At 38.9% G+C, this 16209-nt stretch overlaps 1 protein-coding gene across 9 annotated transcripts in view; it reads right to left on the bottom strand.

Moving 5' to 3' along the window:
* Window positions 1-16209, bottom strand: part of CIT (citron rho-interacting serine/threonine kinase) — a 75107-nt gene that overhangs the window by 35656 nt on the left and 23242 nt on the right. For 6 of the 9 annotated variants that reach the window (XM_027661497.1, XM_027661492.1, XM_027661490.1 and 3 more), the window contains 10 exons: window positions 14159-14264; window positions 13144-13287; window positions 11666-11785; window positions 7980-8150; window positions 7658-7717; window positions 7037-7090; window positions 5743-5883; window positions 5244-5369; window positions 2209-2304; window positions 345-461 (listed from right to left, as the gene is read on the bottom strand). In XM_027661497.1, coding sequence (XP_027517298.1) covers window positions 345-461; window positions 2209-2304; window positions 5244-5369; window positions 5743-5883; window positions 7037-7090; window positions 7658-7717; window positions 7980-8150; window positions 11666-11785; window positions 13144-13287; window positions 14159-14264 — 1135 coding nt within the window. The remainder of the gene's footprint in view (window positions 1-344; window positions 462-2208; window positions 2305-5243; window positions 5370-5742; window positions 5884-7036; window positions 7091-7657; window positions 7718-7979; window positions 8151-11665; window positions 11786-13143; window positions 13288-14158; window positions 14265-16209) is intronic. The other 3 variants (XM_027661494.1, XM_027661493.1, XM_027661496.1) reach the window with 1 other exon arrangement.

Consider the following 16209-nt stretch of genomic DNA (forward strand, 5'->3'; position numbering starts at 1 on the left):
GAAGAACTAAAAGAAGACTGAACAAATGGCCAGAAGAGCATCAAAGATGCAATTCCTGGAGCTATTTACAACTGCTTTTTGCTGCTTTAATATTAGGAAGAAAAGCAACCATTATATTATCAAAATGAGGGGTACACAACAAGATGCATGGTTAATTTTAAGGAAATATTCGTGAAGATACGCTGAATTAAAAAATCATGTCTTTCAAAATTAGCATTAATCAACGAATTTCCTTCAAAGCAGCTCAGCAGCACTGCAAAACCTCAAACAAGATTATCTTGCTTGAAATCAGTGTCAGAAAGCTACCCTTCAACTGCTTTGATTTCCAATTCAACACCACATACCGCCTTCTGCTCAGCCAGGACTTTACATTTTTCACGTGCTTCTTCTTCATGTCTTCTGAGCATATTCTCAAGTGCTTCCTTATCTGCAAGATCTTTCTTCATCTGATTTTCCAACACCTAAATGAAGACATTTCTTTTGTCTAAATTATATCTGTTTCACTGGGTAAAGGGCAAGCAGAAAGAAAATCATGAAGATAGACAGATTTTTTTTTTTTAAGCAATTGATCATATCTCAAGCAAAATTAAACCCAGAATGCAATTGCATGAAATCCATGGAAGAGCAAACTCCAGAAAAAAGCATTCCCTCAATTATCCTTGAAGACTCAACTTGATGATGGAATTTTATAGACATGGAGACAGCACAGATTTTTTAAAATTATTACTTTAAGTCATATAAACTCTGTTCAAGAACAGTTCCAGACTAATGCAAAAAAAAACCACCCAGAAAAACTCTCTACTCCAAAATATGTACAATAGGGGAAATAAGAAAGTGCCCATCCTTTGGCTGCCCTACCAATATGGCTCAGAAGGAATCTGGGAGTTCCATAAGTGTGGATGAGAAAGGCAACTGAGAACCACAGGAATTCTTCCAGTTGGAGACACCAAATCTAACAGCTAAGTAAAAACCTTGTTTTTTTGACACAAATACCTGTCATCAGGAACAGGACTAAAGTAATTAATTGCTACACTTTTTTAAAAAATGCATGTCATGTATGCACGTCCAGAGCTCTAAATCAGTTGTTAACTAAAGGTCCTTCCCTTCAAAGAAATTTTTGAAGGCACAAATTCCGCTCACCACAGGATATTTTTTACTGTTCCAATTACAAAAACCCCATGTCCTCTTTCATCCCTTTGAACCTTTTTCATCTGGTTTCCTGATTTCTCCTCCTAAAGCCTCTAACATTGGTCCCCATAATACACTGGTTCTCTTTTTCTTTTTATTCATTTTCTAATACCTATCCTCTCTTCCAGCTTTTATATCACCACTTCTCCTTTCCCAACATCTACATCTGATCTTCCTGCTTTCTATCAATCACTCTCCTCTCATTGCTGATTACCAGATGCTCTGATCTACCAAAAAATCTTCTCTTTTTTTCCTTCATATTTCTCCCACAGAAATTTCTTCTCTCCTCTTAAATATTATGTCCTCTCACATTTAAGCCAAAATGTAGAATTAAGGTCCTAGATAAATGTACCATATAAAGATTGTTTCTACTAAGAATAACCTGGTTTAGCAAAGATTCTTACAAAATGTATTTACTGCCTGTCATACTGTAAGCTCTTTAGAAAAAACCATAGCCAGTGCACATATTCCTATTTCCCAGCTTGTTTTTCCTAATTTTAGATGGTGTCTATGATTCTATTTCTAACTGTTTGTTAATGCTACCCTGGAAAAGACAAAAACAAAGTGGGTGGTTTCTGTGGCTTCTTGGCAGATGTTACAGCTCCAAGAGGATGGAATTTCAGAAATGCTCCAGTATTTGCTGCATTTAAAACTTGCAGGTAGGCTGAGTGAACACTCACAGAAAATCACCAGTAGGAACTGAAAGCTTCTTCGGGGTGTGAGATCTAACAGCATTAAGTATCATTGAGTCAGCAGTAGTCAAATTACAATCACCAACTGCCTCCCTCTAGTTCTGACTTCCAATCCCAGCTGTCCTAATGCAGTGCTACAGACAGTTGAGGTACAATGGCAGGGACTGGGAGAAAAGCTGATTTAGATCCCACTAAGCTCCCTGCACATTGCAATAGGGGTGAGCAAGAAGGCTACTCCTAGGACTAAACAATCAGAGCCTAAAGGCAACTGGTTTTCCCTGAACTCCTTCTACCCACAAAATCTTGTAGGAAGATAAGATATTTTTACTTTGAGTTTTTCCTCATAGAATTGTTCCTTCTGTTTCAGCTGCAACTCCAGGTGTTGTGCTGCGATCTGAGCCTCACGATGCTTCTCCTCCAGCTCCTAAAAGCAGCAGAGATTCATATTCAGACACAAAGAAATAGTAGGTGCTGTGTGTATGTGTTACCCAGGTATCAAACACTCATTCATTCTCTTTTTTTAAGACTTCACACTATAAAAATCCCAAGACCAGGGCTGTCATATTAAACAAAACCTTGTGAGAACTGCACATTTTCACCTTTAAGCTCTGCATGTTGCTGCTGACCCACATACTGCAGTGCAGGTCCACTGCTAAGGACAAAGATTTCTACTTCCATGGTAAGAATCTCCATTTCCCAGTAAAATATTCTCAAAGATAGGCCAAGGACATTTGGTGAAAACACACAGTTATAAACATTTTATAGCTGCAGTGGCATCACAGGAAGTTCAGATCTATTTTTACCAAGGTCTCTCACTTGTTTTCTCACAGAAAACCTCAATAAGGGGCTACTGCTGTCAATGCTTTTCATTCTGCATTCAGAGTGGGAATAGCATTTACTTTGCTATATTCCTTAGACAAATGTTGTCAGAAAACTATTTATAAATTGCTTGGAAAATGAAAAGTGCAGGATGCAAGATACGTGGTGGAACATGCCAGAACGTTTTTAACCTCTTTATTTCACATTAGATAGTTTCAGCCGTGCACAGCAAGGATTTAAGCCATTTGTAACTCAGAAATCAGCTGTTTCTGCTGTCTGACTATGTTATTTGGGGTATATCTATAATCAGCTTTCAACAGGACACCTCACAAGAGCTGGGCTTACAACTTCATGCTCATTCATTGTTGTATTTGCCACTCCAACAATTTCCCTGGAACAAGAGCAGCTCCAGGTCTGTCATTCACTACCACTGGCTTGACTCTTGCATAGACAAGTTGAGGTGTTGGGCTGCATCCAGGTCTCCTGTCTGCCTTCATTACTGCATAGCACAGGAAAATTTCCTGATATATGTGTGTACTTTAGCACTTTTCATATTAATTTCACATTCTCTTTTCTGATCTTCCTCATCTTGAAAATATATGACTTTTTTTGCAGTAATTTGCCATAGACCTCTTTTTCCAGAAGTGAGAATCAAAGAGGAGGTTCACCAAAAGTAGGTCATCTCCAGTGCCTAGTCCTGACACTTCTGCACGGAATGGAGATTGCTGCTTTTTGCAATTGAAATATGTCTCCCAGCAACAAGAGGGACAACTCACCTCCCCCAGAAGCCCACACGTTTCAGGTCCTGGCAGAGAATCAGACAACCAGATCAGCAGCAGCTTCAAAGCCACCAGCATCAGACTGCTCATACTGTGGCAGAAGCTTCACCAGTTCCTGCAGTGGCACTTAACAGCCAGAGTGGGCTCAAAAAGGTAAATCTCTTACCATTCCAGTTCTCACTCACTATTCTCTGTGTAGCACTGACTTTGTGTTTGGCATCACAGCACTGATCTACATGTTCAGACAGTAATAAGTATCTTCTCTGACTTGTTTCTTGCTTCTTATTCAATCCATTACAGGTAGATGAGCTGGTGCTTCTCTGATACTGCTACATGAGTGTATGTGAAAACAGTGCCTTTATTCAGCAATACCCACCTTACTCTATGCATCTTCAACTCCCTTCTTACCTTTCTATACTTTCTATACCAGGAAAAGTCAAGTGTTTGTAAAGATCAGCTAGAGGGGAGGTACAGGGTAGGAGTGCAGAAAGAACACCAGTACCCTGTGCTCCCAGGTCAGAGTTGCAAGGGACTAGGAAAGACTGCAGGAATATTTCTTCAACACCTGTTTGACTTTTTCATAAAATACTTTCGTGCCTCCCCAACACTGTGTCAGAACTCCATGGAAACTATCTATAAGAAGAGCTAAACATATCCCCTGGTGTAAAACAATTACTCGATATTTTTGCATTCCCTTCCAGTTTCTCCTCCACAGAGAACATAATCAAAACCAAGGAACAATTCCCAAATATACACAGGAGGCTTATGAAACAATTCAAAGTTTTACACTATTTCTAAACATAAAATTGGCTCTGTGCCCAGCATAGTCTCCCACTTACCATGCACTCGTGCTACCAAAACAATTTGAAAGGAACAGCACTACTAAAGAACCCATTCTACCTTTTTCTGACAGCAGTCAGGCATTCTGGTGTTAAAGTCTACATCCCCAGAACAAGCCTGGGTCATCTGTTGACTCTAAATATGCTTATTTATACATTTCCATTTGGCCTTCCTCATGTGTGTCTCTGCTCAGGATTACTACCAATGAAATGTCACCCTTTTTTTCCTCGTCATATTGGTAATACACAAAGAGAGCTCATGAGGAACACAAAGTAAATTTAATTATTCCACTATAAAATTATGCTTCCTGTCCCAGGGAAGCAAAAGTATTAGAAACACCCTCTGCTTGGTTCACTGGAGACTGACATACTAACTTACTATAAAGATTTAATAGGTTTAAGCAGGAGAGAAACAATAAATTGCCAACAGAGAAACATGTGGGTGAAAACGGTTTCCTGACAAATATTATCTTTGGAGATGAATAGTTTAGATGACTAATTTCTCTCTGCTTCAAAACATAAGCATTTCAAATAGATCTGACCTCTAAATTCCTCTACAATTTAGTTTAAAAGATAGATATTAATGGTTTTGTTGTTGCAGTATCCTGTCCTGAGAATATTTTACTTCTGAAACAATCAATAGGTAAAATAATTTAAATATTACTATGTTGACTTAAGAGTGCTCTCCCTGAGGCAACTACAATTTTGAAGAAGTATTAAGACTAAAAGTACAGGAGTGAGTTTGTAACTACAGGTGCAAGGAGAGTTTGAGTGCTTAAGCTTTCTCCAGGATGACTGATACAAGAAAGAAATCCCTTTATTCAACGATTTCCACCTTATTCAATGCAATTCTATGGCTTCTGATTCTTTCCTACCCCTTTCTTACAAACTCTCACGCTCGAAGTTTCATTTTCACCTCTGCTCACCAGAATTTTCTCTGCCATCTGTTGAATCTGTTGAGATTTAGTTTGAATATCTTCCTTCAGGCGGTTTTCTCGTCGTTCCACGGTCTCTAATCTCTTCACTTGATTCTCCAGAGAATGGCGCCGTTCCTGTAGAGCAATTATGAGCTGCCATTTAGGCTATTCAACTCTGCACTAGCACAAAGCAAGGAGCAGTTTCTAGAAAAAATTCGGCTGAAGCAGTCAGTGTACATGGTTGGCTTCTGTATTTTAAATCCTCATCATGCCTCAAATCCCTTAGGTAACCACATGTCCTTATTGACTCCTCACTCAAAATAAAAAAATCTCTCAGTTTTTTTCAAAGAAATGTATCTTTTTTAATTAAAAATGGATTCATGTCTGACACTTTCCCCTGAAGAGTTACTACAGGAATACGCATTGTTCAGAGTCATCCAGATGAGGGTTCCTAAATTGATGCACATCCCAATAACTAATTTTCTTTAGATAGACATTCTCCACTCACCTCCGCTTCGAGTAATTTCTTCTTCATGCTTTCATTAGAATCTTCCCTGTTCTGCAGTTTCTCCAACTCCTTCTCAGCTCTCTCCTTTGCTTGACGGATATTCTGCAGAAGCTCAGTTGCCTCTGAGCTGGCTTTCACAGCCTGAAGGTCAAAAGAAAAGAAAAGAAAAGGTATTATATGAAAAGCACACACAAAAAATTTGGTGTGTGAAAGCTTCATAACCTCAAGGTGGTCAACATTCTGAATAAATCCACTACAGAACTTTGGCCTAACTGTCTAAATTAAGACAAACACAAACATGTGTGGGAACCCAAATTCTAACTTCAATTACATAATTCTAACTTCTGTTTCACAAAAAAACCAAAAAATTAAAATCCAGGAGATGCACAGGTTTGTCTCATTGAAGACTTGCTATACTTTCTACTATACAGAAACTTGCTATACTGCAAGTTTCTACTTGACTCTGTGTCTTGACAGTAAAGTCTACTACCCAGTTCAGCTCAAGTTCTTGGAAAGAACTCACAAAATAATCTTACTAAAAGATCAGGAGAATAACCTGTCAGCCTAAAGATAATTCCTTAGTATCAATGCAGGGAGAGAAGAAGATGGGATAAAACATGATTGTTTTGAAATATTACAAGTACTATTTCTATATAGTTTTGGCCTCCATGAATAATAACCCTTGAAAAAAGCCCCTCTCAGGAGGTGCCAAGTGTGAAAAGCTTGCTCAGGGGATTATTATGACAACCCCTTTCTCTTCTGTTGAAAGATTCCAATAAGACTGTTCTTACAGTGATGACTGACCATGACAGCAAACATTAGATATTATGCAGCATACATTGTTAAGGTGTTTTAAAATTCTGCTGTGAATCCTTATTGTTCAATACTTTTACTGTGAATAACTGAACTCTTAAGTGACTTTGCAATTAAAGCAATTAAACCAAGTCTAACATGTATTTTAATAGTGAGCTAAAACCAGTTGAACTCTGTCTTCAGAAGCAAGGGAGCAGTGCATTGCCCATGGTATACCCATTAAATGAGAATTTCTCTACACTACTCCAGTTCTGACTCAGCTTCATTTGTAAAAATAAACACTGTTGACATGTCTCAAGAGCCAAAAGCATATTGAAAACACCAGTGACTTCAGATACCAGTTCCCACCCCTCTTTCCTTATCATCCCCCATGCTATGACTAATTCTATTTTTGAGGGTAAAACAAAGTGCATCCCTCCTCTCCATTAAGGTTTCACTGGAAAGTCTCGTGGAAAATTCACTTTCACCACCCAGATGTTACCTTTGTCAGCTTTTCCTGCAGCTCTTGGATTTTGGCCTGCTGCTCTGTATTGATCTGCAGTTAAATAAAAAGATGGAGGGAAACAGTCATAAAACCAAAAAGGAAAAAATGCTCTCTGCTGATGATACTGTATTTATTTTAATTCACTTCCCAAAAACCTTTGTTTCTCCCTATAAATTCCAACACATCAAAATGCTCCTTGGCCAATCTATTCCCACTTTGCTAACTTCTGCCTGATGTCAAATTTTGGTCACCAAATAGATTGTTCAGTGTGAGAATATGCAGAATTCTATTAGGTTTTCATTTGCTGTTCTTTATGAATAAAGAAAGCCCTTATGCATCCCCAATTTCACTCCTAACTAGGATGACACATAAAGGCCTGTCTTTGCCTGGCTTCTGAACACAATCCATTAGGAACAGGTTATCCAGAGCCAGCTTTATATCAAATCAGAAAGAACAGTGAATCACACCAAGACAAAGACATTTTAAAAAACGAAATGAAATGAAATAGGGAGGGTTGAGAGGCCATGCATGTCACAGACTAGCCAAAGGTACGCTTGGTTTCTGTGCATAATATGAAAGACCCAGCAAGCAAACTTCAGGACACTGAAGTGAACATACCTTCTCCAATTTGCAATACAACTCTCCTGCTTCATTTTTTCCTTGATCTTTAACCTGTAACTTAAGTATAAAATACATCAAAATCTCAGGAAAAGCTGTAGTACATTGTGCTTCTATCCAGTCGTGGTATTTGAACACTAGGAGTTACACAAAGTTGAAGTCACGCTACTTTGAGGGCACAACTGGAAAACATTTTGCATTAGTGGTACAAACCACACTAATCTTTGAAGGATACCCCCCCCCAACTCATGTGAGTGTGTCAAACAGCACTAGGAATTCAAGTAAAGCATCAGCCCTGGGTCTCCCACGAAGCCTAAACTACCTTTTGCAATTTGTTGTGACATTCGGCAGCTTTACGTTTGAATTCTTCAGCTGCCAGTCGGGACTCTCTCAACTCTGACTCGTAGAGGTCACTGCGCCTGCGAGCTGAAATCAGATCCTCTTCCAACTGATTCATCATCAACCTCATTTCTTCAACTTGAGCTTGATATTCCTGTAGTTGAGGTGGAAGGGGAGGAGAAGGTATTACGTTTTAGAGGCAAGAGGGGAAACGCTTGGAGCAGCAGATCCCAGAATATTGATTACAGGCAAGAGATGAGTTTAAGAGGATGTGGAAGAAAGGTAAAGTACAAAATAAAACAGTAAAAACTAAACAAAATAACATCAATGGTGTTCTGGTTTGAGTCTTGCCATTTTCAACTCAATACCTCGTAAAGTCAAAACATTGACTTTTTTAAGAGTGCAGGAACACATAGATACATCTACATACAAATGATAAAAATTACTTACATTTCTAAGTTCTGAAACAGAAATGTGCCTTTGAGTTGATGTCTCTACTAAATGCCCAGATGCTGCCTCAAGATCTATTTTCTCAGGCTGATAACATGACAGTTATCACAGATCTGCACAGCTTGGGTAAACGGAAAGAAGGAGAAGCAGAGGGGTAGCACACTGTGCCATCAGCTATTTTCTCTTGACAGAGTTAAAAAGGATCACACTGCTCTGCATGGGAGACAACCTAAAATCAAATATTATCTTGGAAAAACTATCTATAAATCACATTGCCTATAGAAGATATTTTTCTATATAGGTAGAAATAAAGATTCCCCTTGCAGGAGACTACAAGATAGGGCATTTGGATGGGGAAGATGGGAGAAGAAAAGAATTTGAATTGACTATCTCAATGACACTGGGAACTCAAACTGAGACTAGCTCAAGAGATTGCTTCTCACATATTCACTGGATAAAAAAGATTTTAATCTTGTTTATTTAGCATTTACTAAGTCCTGTAAGTATATATTTCATAAAATTACTCTAAAGCAAAGGACAAAAAAAACCTAAAAAACCAAAGTATTTTTTATGAAGCTGAGAACAAGTAGAAAACAAGCACATCAAGAGCTAGGAACAAAGATTATGAAGGACTGACAGTGGGGGAGTCTCTCTTTCTTTCCATTTTAATACCTTACAATACGCCTGACTACCCCCATATGCAGGAGAGGAACTGTCTCGTGACAGACTCAGGTTTGTCATCGCTCCCCCAGACAGGCACTGCCTTCAGCTACAAAGGGACTGCAGGAACACTGACCCCAGGGGCAGCCCCTGACTCTCCAGCAAGGAGAGTTTATGCAGATATTTAAAGAAGCTGGGCCTTTAACAGATTGCTTTCCTATCCCTTTGGCAGAATGGCTCTTTGCTTTGTAATCCCAAAATTGGTTCTCCATTTTGTAAGGAAGACAGGGACCTACTCTTTCCAGTTAGCCTCCTGTGGATGACCTTATTTTCTTACTGGAAAGAATTGGAGCCTTTTGATAATAACTAAGCATATATTAACTCAAACATTCTTTGCATACAAATAAATTTGTGAATAAAAAAGGCAGAACTGTTTGAAGGAATATATGTCCTGCTCAGAAAGTATAATTTGTTAAGACTTCCTAAAATACTGGGGTTTTATATCAGTAAGCACTTGACCAAAGAATTACAAGTATGACTACAGTTGCCACTGTGACAATGAGTGTTTGGGAAGGGAGGAGAATGGGGGAGGAGAAAAGAAGGAAGAAGAAGAGATAGTTAGTGATATTTCAGGTTTTCTTGTTTCAACACATTTGAAAGATTATCTTTGAATAAGTCTCATGATCAGGTCAGAGGAACAGGCCACACCACTCCAGGCAACACAGAACAAACCTCTCAGATATTCACTGGTCAGAGTTTAAGAACTACCAAGAGGTACTTAAGTGCATATTAGTGGACAGGCAAAGCTCAGGGCATGTACCTGAAGCAAATCACATCAGGGAATTACATACAAATGAGTGGGGCTCTCAAAAAATACAGATTCTGAGCTGTTGCAAGTACATCTGCTCGTACAGATCTTCATCAAGTAACGGCCAGAGCACAGGTTTAGTTAAAACAAAAAAAACAAAACAAAACAAAAACCAAACACATACCCCAAACAAACAAAAGACCCCACAAATCCACCACACTCTTCTATTCAAGTACCTGAGGTCAAGTTGAACCTACAGCCTTGCCCTGAAAATACCATGTGCCTAAGTATTAACTTTTGAAGGTTCTGATTTGCTGTTGATTTGACTTGTTCTCTCTCGGGTTTCAGGTTTTCAACAGGAAAACTCTAAAGGGACTATTCCATCTCATCTCCCAGTTCCCTCTGACTTAAAAATCATGGTCCAAGTTAATGGCCAAGATCCACCTGCTCGTATGAGTCAGCACAAATATCTCAGCATTTTTTGTTGCTCTTGTCTTTCAGAAAGCTCAGAAGATCACTTCAGATATGAAAGCCTGCAGGATATTACAGATTCATTTGTTGACCTAAGCAACATTTTTATGTCATTGTGAATCTTCACAAGCCAAATTAAGAGATTCTGGGACAAAGCATTTGATTAAAAATTACTTGCATTATGTTTCCTCTGTTACATGTGTCTGTACTGCCTAAGAATCTATGGGTATTTATAACCATCAAAAATGTTCCACATTTCAGTATTTAAAGCAACTTTTCAAGCAAAGCACCAGAACAGAGAGCAGGGAGCTTTAGATCCCTTGTATTACATAAAACAACCACCCAGAAGAATGCAGGAGAAGTCTATGGAGGCCTGATACATCCAGAGGGTTGAGTTTGCATTTCATTACTTTTTACATAAGAGCTTCTTATGTCTGGAGAATTATTACCAAGGTTTCTGGGCTTCCTTGTCTCAAACGCTTTGAAATGAGTCAGTTACCATTTGTAAAGTGCTTTGAAGATGAAAACCAACAGATAGTTGCAAAGAATTATTTGAATGTTACAGCAAATTTCAATTTCTTTTTCTCAATGCAGTATGTTGCTGTTAATTCATAAAAATGAATGAGTTTTGTCTTGTAAATAATTTTAAATCCTAAAAATGTCCAAATATGGGCATATTTTCATTTAATTTTGACTTTTTTTTTTTCCTTATGAACAACCATATGGATTAATGAATTTTGAACATTCTTCTAGAGAACAAAAAAATTATTAATTTCTCCTTCGCAAATAGATTAAATTAGGAAAAGAAGAGTTAGGCAACACACATTCTATTTTGAAAGACTATTAAGCATTTTAAATGGTCAGATAAGAAAGAAGAAAAAAAACCACCACAAAATAAAGGCTGGCTCAGTTCTCTCCCAGGTGAAGATTCATTAACTTGTTGTGAAATTTGCACACCTTAACCATTTTAAATGGATAGTTCATTTCTAATGCAGTATATTAGTAAAGCATTGCAACTTTCTCCTAAGCTGGTTTTATAGACAAAGTCCTCTCAGGACTAGGAAAAGAAAAACCTGAAGTTTGGAGTCTGTGCTCACTCGCAAAATACACAAGTGGAATTTTGTTGCTTCCTGTATTGTTTAGGAACCCATGTGAAAACACACAGATTGGGAGTTATCACAGCCTACCAACATCAAATGTCATCCTGGCACCAGAGCTAGAATATGCCAAGAATGCCTGTTTGTGGCCAGCCACCCTGCTCCCCAAAGAAGCAGGAATACCTGTTCTTTGATCTCTTGCAGTTTTCGGCTTTGCTCTCTGATATCATGAAGTAGCTGCAGTGCCTTATCATCTTCCTGAGACACCTCCATCCGTGCCTGCTCCAGGCTTCGCTTTAAGCTCTGCAGAAAGCAAAATGTTCAATACACAGTCTTTGGTTTTTCAAATGGTTGTATAACGAAGATCTTTAGTCACACAAATGCCTCCTCGACTGCAGTGAGGCATCAAAATAATAATAATAAAAACAAAAAAATTTAAAAAAGAAAAATTGAGGCACCAGTGATGGAACTCTAATGAAATTCATGGCCAGTGCTGCTCCTATCTGAACAGAAGCAGCCCATTTTTACAAACATTGTTTACTCAAATCTTGGTTCAAATATCTACTTCCTCACATCAGGTTTAGAGACAAAAACCAAACACAGATCACAAAAGGCATCCATTATTGACAGCATTTATCTATATTTTATCCAGCACTATTAATTCACAACCTAGACACAATCCTTCAACTTCATGTTACTTACATTTTTCTTGTTGCTGTTAAGTGAGTCAAATGCTTTAATCATTGTTAAACTTCTACAAAGAATAGAAGAGCTGAGTATGTATCTCACCACACACCTTACCTGCAATTTGGACCTACCAGTGGTCCTCCTATCAACTGAGTATTATTCTTCAAAAGAGAGATATAAACTGAATTTTATTTATTTACCTAGTAGCATTTGGTATGGTAAAACTCAGCCCCATTTTAAGATGTGCTTCCCAACAAACCAACCCATCAGAAATGGTTTTCAATTCTCTGAAAGAGAGTATTATCTGCACTTCTGTTCTTGGTACAAGAGAGGAAACATAATTGTATATCCAACTGAAAATACAGAGACTATCGACTAGAATGAAAATATCCTCACTGGAATCTTGCCAGGACAACTGGGCAGACATTCCAGCTCCCATGAAAAACGCCAAAGGATCTTTGAAGGCATGGTTTTGCAGTCTCATTTTTATATTCTACCTGAAAAATAGCCCCTGTCCTACAACCTTCCCTGACACTGTGCTGGGGAACTGGATCAGTCTGAACTCAGGACACCACAGATGGAGGCAACACCATTGCTTCCTAATCCTATTTGTTCCTGAAGACTTCTGTCTAGGCACTGATTAGGCCCCTTCCTCTTCTGGCTAAGAAACCTGCAAGAAGTCAAACCCAAGCATGTTCTAGCACAGCCAGTAAGACAAACATCACAAATAGTTTCAGCAAGACCAGGACAGTAGTCACTTCTGCATGATCTAGGCACATGACCATGAAACAACGCTCGAATAAAACTATCAAGCAAGCTTTTGCAAACAATTCAGGGCTCCATGTTCAACAGATATCCCCTCACACATTATTTTCTCTCCATCAAGTACCCCACTGAAAGCACGATGGAAGAGAAAGACAAAGACCACCAAATTTCAGGCCTTCAGCTCTGGAAGGACTGGGGTAAGGGCTCACACTGCATTCTGTGATATAGGTGGCCAGGTCCTGCTCCAGGAGGGATCGCTGGGTCTCAGAGGCTTTCAGTTCCACCTCCTTTTGGCTAAGAACAGCCTCCACCTCTGACACTCTCCGGTGCAACCGCGTCATTTCCTGCTCCATCTGCAATAAATATCAAGAGGTTATAAAGGGGGGCTTCACAAGCTTTGTTAACTGCTACATTCAGAGCTCTGTTTGTAAGGAATTTGTCTCCAAGAGACTTCTAAGCTATGTTTCTCCAAATGGTGTTTAAATTCCGATACCATTGTCTCTGCTCCAGGAATGCACAGTTCTTCTTAAGGACAAGTAGTAAGTCTAAGTCACCCCATTCATTCAAGCTGCTTGTTCATATTCAGTCATTCTTCGAACCCCAGTTAGCAAAGAAGACACAATCATTTTTCACCTGACTTGCAGAGATGGGTCACTTTAACCTTATCCCAAATCCATGCTGGACCAGAAGATGGTTTCCCCCCATCTCCTTGTCAGGAGCAAATGGTCAAATCCAGAACAGAGCAGGGAGAAAAGTAATGGAACTCTCATAAAAGTCTCAAACAAGCAGTAAGTGTTAAAAGACTCCACCAGGTTCCCTTTATTGGAGCACAGCAACTGTTATGAGACGTTCACCATAAGCAGTGACGTGACAACAGTTATATGAGCAGGAGCTGATGAGTGAGGAAGAGCCCCTCAGAACAGTACTGGGGTAACTGCTGGGATGAAGAGGCAGGGCCTGCAGGAAGCAGCAGTCGTCTGTGTCAACGCTGGGAAAAGGACAGTTTAAAATCCAGAGCCGCTTCTTGTTAAGATAAAAGTATCTAGAGCAACAGCATGGCCTAAATTCATCTCCCTTTGTACTGGACAGGAAGCCACCTCTCTGAAGGAAAAGCACTTTGCCCACCACGAGTCTGGATGATCAGCAGCATCTGACAGATCCCTGGACATACAGTGGTTGCAGATTCCTGGAGCAATGGAGATGGCCAATCGCATAAATAAATACCTTGTGACACTTGTCCTGGGCGTCTTGGAGCTCTTTGCTCTTGAGAAGAAGTGTCTTTTCCATGGAGCTGACCTTGGCTGGAGAATCCACACTTGAAAAAACAGATCTAAAAGAGCAAAGCCAAACAGCACATGAATATTGGCAAAAGGTAACAGAAATCTGATTCATGCAGCCTCTGTAAAGTCATTGTGTACTTACTTATCCCGGGATAAAAGAAAGGTGCAGCAATTCCAGTCTAACAGCCATCATTTCAGATCAAACATACCATAAAAGCTGATGACAGTATATCATTATTAAATAATCCATGTGTACTTCTGTTTACAATATTAATATTTTCCATCAGTGGATATGTCACAGTGCAAAACAATAAATCACAGCAGCAGCATTGCATAATTTGTAGGGATTTATAAGTGCAACAAAACCAAAGCATAAAGCCAAAGTAACCTTTGGAAAGACAACAAATTTCCGGAGAAGTGCTTTTTATTTGGTACTTTATTTTTAAACAGGTTTTTAAATTATCATCGAACTATAAAAGCCCTAAAAACTTCAACATTTCATAATCTGCACCACAGGAAGAAGAGTTTAATATCCTTAGTTACATTCTGTGAATCAAAATTGAAACTTTCCTAACCCAATTCATACGATCCCTACAAACTCAATCAATATCAATATGATTAGTCACACTGCAGAACTTCAGAGTTCCACTTAGAAGTAATTCTTTTTCATGAGACACAACTTAACTGTACTGTTCAAAACAATTTGACTCCAGAAACCTGGGGGAAATATTTACTTGTTCTTAAGCTTTCTGTCTAATTGGGACTCAGCATTTAAGAAGTTACCGTTTCTGTTAGTCTAAATTCCTTCTAGAAAATGATAGGAAGCCACCTGATGTTTGGCAGCATATTTTTAGTGCTTTGCAGCCTTAAATATGCAATCTGCAACCAAAAAATTAAGTACACGCATCAAAACATAATTTTAAAAATCACATTCTCCCTCGCATGAAATGATTCAAACTAGATATTTGAGCAGTTAGTGATGGAACCGGTGTTAACTGATAGATCAAAACACAGGAGCACAATGAAGGTGCTAATAAAAGATCACACGGGCTGCCCACACATTGCTTTCTGCTTCTCCTGGCCACAGTTTGGTGTGCAGCCAGCTATCCCCACGGAGAGAAAGGAGCTTTGAGCAGCTCTCTGCATATAGCCACACACCCACACACAGCAGCACAGGCTCCTCTTAACACCAAGGAAAGTTTCGTTCCATCACCACCATTTTCTGAGAAAAACCTACTCCTTAATCCAACTAGATATGCAACACAGGCACAGGGAGAGACACGGGGATTTTGATGAAAATGCTGCAGCAACACCTCTGTATCAAACAGATCGTCAGCACCACCACCTCAAGCTGTCATTAGGAAACACTGTTTTCAGCAAACAAACACAACAAAATCCACCAGTGCTGCCCTGAGAGGTCAAATATTAACACCTCTTCAGAAACCTGATATGGAAAAACTTAGAAGAAAGAATCCTGCATGTCAATGATACAGATATGATCAGGACTTACAAAAAAAAAAAAAATGTTTAAAATTAATGCTTTTATACAGCATTCCTTTAGTCCTGGTCCAATCAATCCAATCCGTCAAATTACCATATTTAAAAATCAATTTATAAAGCGTGTCTATACTCCTACAGAGAAAAGGCAACCATCTGAGAAAGATGCATATTAAATTCCATAACAGCTGGGTGTACAAACAAGGCTAAAAATGAATAGTTGAGAAAAGCGGTCTAAAAATACAAATTAAAGCTCACATTAACTAAAAAAGACACTAAGGAATCTGCTTTCAAATGTTAATCAAATATATGTAAATAGCTGCAAATATGTACTGAGACAAGTCTGAGAATCTTCTTATAATAAAAATGTATTTTTACAGGTCTGAACTGTACGGGCTGAAGCAATCTTTTTTTCAATTATAGTTTCAGCCTTAGCCATCACCTTTTCAAACCTGAGGCATTACCTAAGAAAACTCCAGCCAGTTCTCACAAACCTGA

This window comes from Corapipo altera, unplaced genomic scaffold (genome assembly GCF_003945725.1).
Source record: "Corapipo altera isolate COAL_440 unplaced genomic scaffold, ASM394572v1 150, whole genome shotgun sequence".
Lineage (NCBI taxonomy): Eukaryota > Metazoa > Chordata > Aves > Passeriformes > Pipridae > Corapipo > Corapipo altera.